Source organism: Acinonyx jubatus, chromosome B2 (genome assembly GCF_027475565.1).
Source record: "Acinonyx jubatus isolate Ajub_Pintada_27869175 chromosome B2, VMU_Ajub_asm_v1.0, whole genome shotgun sequence".
Taxonomy (NCBI): domain Eukaryota; kingdom Metazoa; phylum Chordata; class Mammalia; order Carnivora; family Felidae; genus Acinonyx; species Acinonyx jubatus.
Genome location: NC_069385.1, coordinates 148,363,256 through 148,369,156, shown reverse-complemented (window position 1 = coordinate 148,369,156; position 5,901 = coordinate 148,363,256). Strand labels below are relative to the sequence as shown.

Below are 5,901 nucleotides of genomic sequence, written 5' to 3'. Positions count from 1 at the left end.
AGACAGAGAGATAGCACAGGAGTGGGAGAAGGGCAGAAAGAGGGAGACACAGAATCTGAATCAGGCTCCAAGCTCTGACTTGTCATCACAGAGTCTGATGCAGGGCTTGAATTCTCAAGCTGTGAGATCATGACCTGAAGTCAGACACCTAACCAAGTGAGCCACCCAGGCACCCCTACCATATTATTTTCAGAACCACTCTGGTTATGATTACAGAGAGAGTCTTTGAGCACTGACACAGAGGTGTTAAAAGAAGTGTTCTTCACGGGAGAAAGCACACAACAAATGAATTTTGATACTCATGGCAAATTTGAGAGAGTTTAATTTCTACTTAAGGCAGACACTATTTTTTTATTACCATGGTATTGTCTCCTAGACTTTCATAAAGAGCCATGGACACAAACAATGGAAGTTCAATAACAGATTTCATCCTGCTGGGGTTTTCTGATTGGCCCCAATTAGAACACATCATCTCTGGGATTGTCTTCATCTTCTATATTGTGACTCTGGTAGGAAACACAACCATCATTCTTGTATCTAACCTAGACAGCCAGCTCCATACTCCCATGTATTTCTTCCTATCCAATTTGTCTTTTCTGGATCTCTGTTATGCAACTAGCATTATCCCACAGATGTTGGTTAATCTATGGGGTCCAACAAAGTCTATTACCTATGGAGGGTGTGTGCTCCAATTCTTCTTTGCCCTTGACTTGGGAGCCACAGAATGTCTTCTCTTGGCTGTGATGGCCTATGACCGCTATGCTGCTGTTTGTCAACCTCTTTACTACACAATAATAATGCACCCTCAGCTTTGCCAGAAGATGGTGCTCACGGCCTGGTTAGGTGGTCTTGGTAGTGCCTTCATTCTTTGCTCCCTGACTTTGAAGTTGCCAAGATGTGGGCACAGGGAGGTCGATAATTTTTTCTGTGAGATGCCAGCCTTGCTCAAGATGGCTTGTGTCTACTCAAAAGTAATGGAGGCCATCGTCTTTGCTCTTGGAGTGATATTACTTCTAGTACCTCTATCACTAATTCTCATCTCCTATGCAGTTATCACTCAAGCTGTCATGAGGATCAAGTCAGTGGCAAGGTGGCGTAAGGTTCTTAATACATGCGGTTCCCACCTCACAGTAGTAACTCTTTTTTATGGAACAATCATTTATATGTACATGAAGCCACAGAACAGCACATTCCAAGACGAGGGGAAATTCCTTACTTTCTTTTACACAATCGTCACACCCACCCTTAACCCTCTGATCTATACTTTAAGAAACAAAGATGTAAAAAGTGCAGTAAAGAGAATACTGTGGGTAGAAAAATGGTCATCAAATTCATGAGTTACATGGAAGAGAGATAAAGAAATAATATTGACTTTTACCAACAGAAGATGAATTTATGCATTTATGCAAAGAGCATTTACTGGGTGTTTACCTTGTACCAAGGTACATACCTTGTAAATAAGTAGAAAGTGAGAGATACAGACATTTAAAGAAAATTCCATTTATATACTTGAAAAACCTTCAAGACTAATCTGTAACTACAGATAAATAAGAATATAATTATGAAAAGTGTTTAAGTACAGTAGTAAACATATGTACAAAATATTAAGAAAATATTTCACATGGAAATTTATTTTAATGTAGGATTACACTGGGCACTGATTTTTTTTCTTCCCAGACTTGCCACTTTTATGGGAAATAACATTCACTTTCATCCACCTGACACTGCCAGTGGGGTCTTTGTGGTGTAGACCAACTGCCCACCAATACCTGTTCCACCTTCTTCCTTAAGTTCTAATTGGTCACAGGGCCGCCATCCTAAATATCACATTTCGGAGCCTGCCCTCCACCAACACAATGTTGGGAAAGCAAAGTGTGAAACCCCTGGGTTATCTTCTCAAATAGGAAGCCATTTACTCTCATCCTTCCTCCTGTTCCTGCAGGCTGGACTGTGAATGTGGAGGGTTTCTATTTTTGCCAAAAACCCTAAGAGAGAATGGAACAATAAGATAGAAACAGAACCATCCCATCAGTAGAGAAATGCCTCCAGACTATTACAAGAGAAAAATCTTCTAATTATCTTATATTAATGAAGTCACTTTATTTTGGGGTTTCTCTGTTAGAGAAACTTAACTTTTACCCTTCATGGCCTGATAAGGAGTTGTGGCTTTTTCTTATAAGGTAGTGTTGGTCCTTGGACCAGCATCAACAACATCACTTAGCAATTTATCAGAAAACACATGCTTAGGCCCACCTCAGACCTACTGAACAAAACACAGGATGGCCCCAGCAACTGATGTTTTTTAACAAACATGAGAGGTGATCAGGCTAAAGTTTGAGAACCACTATTACAGAGAATAGAGAGACATCGAGTCTCTAAACCAAAAATTAATGTTTTATAGGTTTTAATTAATTTCCTACCTATAGATGGGTCAAAGGAGGGGGTAATGTTTTGTCAATGTTCTTAGATAAAAGAAATGGAGGACATGAAATTTTTGCCTAAATGAAATCATTACAAAGTGTTATTCTTTATTTCATACTATCTTCTTGCTCTTTGGTTTTATAATGTTCCTTCTTTTATTGAATCATTGTGACAGTAGATAGTAATTGTTTCAAAGGGGCTTGATGCCCTTATTTCAAAAAACAAAAATTTAGCATTCATGTTTGTCCCACATTTTTTAAACTTTATTTTACTGGCAAATATATTCAAGCTCTGAGGATATATATGTTGAAGAAAAAAATATTTCCCTTCTCTGTAAGTTGACCATTTCAGAGATAGGAAATCCTCTACATGTGAGAGTCCTCACATTTACTATGCCCTTGTTTTGTGATTTCAAGGTCAAGTAAGCCACTCCATCTACCTGGAGTATTTGGGTGGGGCTAGATGCGTTGTAAGGGTTAGTGATGTTTTCTCTCCCATCCTTAAAACTTCTGGTTCCCAGGTTTCCACGGTGAAAACTCTACACCTTTATTTTAAAATTTTGATTACCTTTTAGGGCGTAACTTTAAAATTGCCAGGTGTGTAAGTCTTGCAACCCATGGAGCTTAAACCCTGTAGTTGTAAAAGTTGTAAAAGTTGTAAAAGGTTGGGTTCAGGGAGACTCCAAAGGCAGTGGGGCTACTCTTGGAGAGAAGGCAGGGAAAACAGCCTGAGGACATACATCTTGGAAACAGAGACTTGCAGAGAGTCTGGGGCACACTGTGGGGAGATTATTTGCTCCTTTTGGAGCATGCCCGAGAGAGGCAGCATTCACAGAGAGACACCTCAAAGAACAAGGAAACTGACAGGAACCATTTCCTCCCCATGCCCCTCAGTATGAACACAGGGCCATCTGTGGGATTGTGGGATTGTGCTTTCAGTCCCTATCTAACTTGCTTACAGAAATACCAACAAACCCCCATGCTCTGGTGGAACTGTCCTTCCCAGGCATATTTGCCTCACTCCTAGCATGGCAAACACCCTCCCCCAGAAGACTGGCCCAAACCCCTGTCGACACCATGTCTCCCATCATGAGAGTTTTACAGGGCATCAGTTCCAGCAACAGTGGCAACAGGCTTCATTTCACAAGCAGATCAGAGGGTGGACAAAGCACACTTTAAAGACTCCCTAAAGTGCCCGGCCCTGAGGAACAAGGGACACAACACTGCAGGACACTACAGGACCTCATCTTCCTAAGTCCATTCCCTCAAGAACAGCACTCATAGCTGACTTTCCTAACACAGAAAAGCAAGCCCAGAGACTTAACAAAATGAGAATACAGAGGAATTTGTTCTAAATGAAAGGACAGGACAAGGCCATGACCAGACAGTCAAATGAAACAGATATAAGTAACATACCTGATAGAGAATTTAGAGTAATGATCATAAGGATACACACTGGACTTGAGAAGAGTGTAAGACATGAGTGAGGTCACAAACACAAGGTAAAGAATAACAGCAGAGATAAAGGGCTCAATAAATGAAAATGAGAAACACATTTGACCAAATGAACAGCAGGATTGAAGAAGCAGAGGAGCAAATTAATGACATAGAAGACAAAGTAATGGAAAGTAATAAAGTTCAACAAAATAGAGAAAAATAATTGTACAAAATAATAATAGATATAGGTATCTAAGTGACTCCATCAAATGTAATAATATTTATATCATAAGAGTCCCTGAAGAAGAAAAGAGAGAAAAGGGAGCAGAACATTTTTTAAAGAAATAATAGCTGAAAACTTCCCTAATCTAAGGAAGGAAACAGACATCCAGATCCAGGAGGCACAAAGAAACCCCAACAAAATCAACAACAGTAGATCTATACCAAGACATATCACAATTAAAGTGGCAAAATATAGTGATAAAGAAAAAACTTAAAAGCACCAATATAAAAGAAGATAGTTACATACAAAGGAATCCTCTAGGCTATCAAAGCATTTTCTAGGAGAAACTTTGCAAGCCAGTAGGGAGTGGCATGATATATTCAGAGTGCTCAATGGGAAAAATCTAAAGCCAATGATACTCTATCCAGCAAGGCTAAGATGCAGAATAAAAGGAGAGATAAAGAGAGAGAGAAACCAAGAAACAGGCCCTTAACTCTAAAGAACAAACTGATGGTGACCTGCTGATGTGGTAGGGGGAGATATGTAAAATAAGTGTCAGGGCTTAAGGAGTGTACTTGCCATGAGGAGCACTGGATGGAATTGTTGAATCATTATATTGTACATCTGAAACTAATGTAACACTGTATGGTAACCATATTGGAATTTAAAGTTTTAATAAAGAAAACCCTAAATCCCCAATTTAAAAAAGACTATTAGAAATAATAAATAGGTAATAGAGATTAAGGAGTGAACATCTTGTAATGAGCATAGCATCTTATATGGGTGTTGAATCACTGTATTGTACACCTGAAACTAATACTACAATGTATGCTAACAACCTAAATGAAACATAAAAATTTTTCAAAATAAAGCAAAAATCATAGCCATTATTTAATAAAAATAAGAAATAAGAAATGAATTCAGAAAATTTCAAGATAAAAAATTAATATACAGCAATTTGTTGTTTCTATGTATTAATAATGCTCTAGCACAGAGAGTGATTAAGAAAACAATGCCATTTACAATTACATCCTAAGAAAAAATTTCTAGAAATAAATTTAAATAAGGAGTTGAAAGACATATACTCTGAAAACGGTAAGACATTTGTGAAATAAATTAAAAGCAACACAAACAAATGGCAGTTATCCCATGCACATGGATTGGAAGACTCAATATTGTTCAAACATCCATAATCTAAAGTAATGTACACTTTTAATGTAATATCTATGAAATTATCAATGTAATTTCAAAAAACTAGAACAAAGAATCTTTAAATTTATATGAAACTATGAGAAACCATGAATAGTCAAATAATCTTGAGAAAGAAAAACAAACCTGGAGGTATCATAATCCCAGGTTTCAAACTATACCACAAAGCTACAGTAATAAAAATAGTATGGTTCTTGGCACAAAACTAGACACATAGATAAATAGAATATGATAGAGAGCCTATAAATAAACCCATGATTATATGGCCAATTAATCTACTACAAAGGAGACAAGAACATACAATTGGGAAAAGACAATCTTCAATACATGGTGCTGGGAAAACTGGATAGCTATGTAGAAAAGAATGAAATGAGTCATTTTGTCATACCATATACAAAAAGAAAGACAAAATAGATTAAATTACTTAATATAAGACCTGAAACCATAAAACTGCTAAAAGAAAATATAGGCAGTTAACTCTTGGATATCAGCCTTAACAGTATTTTTCTAGATCTACCTCCTCAGCCAAAGGCAACAGCAACAAAAATAAACAATTGTGACTAGACAGCTTTTTCCCAGTGAAGGAAACCACCAACAAAACAAAAAGACAAC

At 37.5% G+C, this 5,901-nt stretch overlaps 1 protein-coding gene across 1 annotated transcript; it reads left to right on the top strand.

Annotated features, from left to right (window-relative positions):
* Positions 1-392: 392 nt before the first annotated feature.
* Positions 393-1,337, top strand: LOC106985135 (olfactory receptor 2W1-like). Its single transcript, XM_015083330.3, has one exon. It carries the CDS (start codon positions 393-395, stop codon positions 1,335-1,337), a length of 945 nt encoding a protein of 314 aa, XP_014938816.1.
* The last annotated feature ends 4,564 nt before the right edge of the window (positions 1,338-5,901 follow it).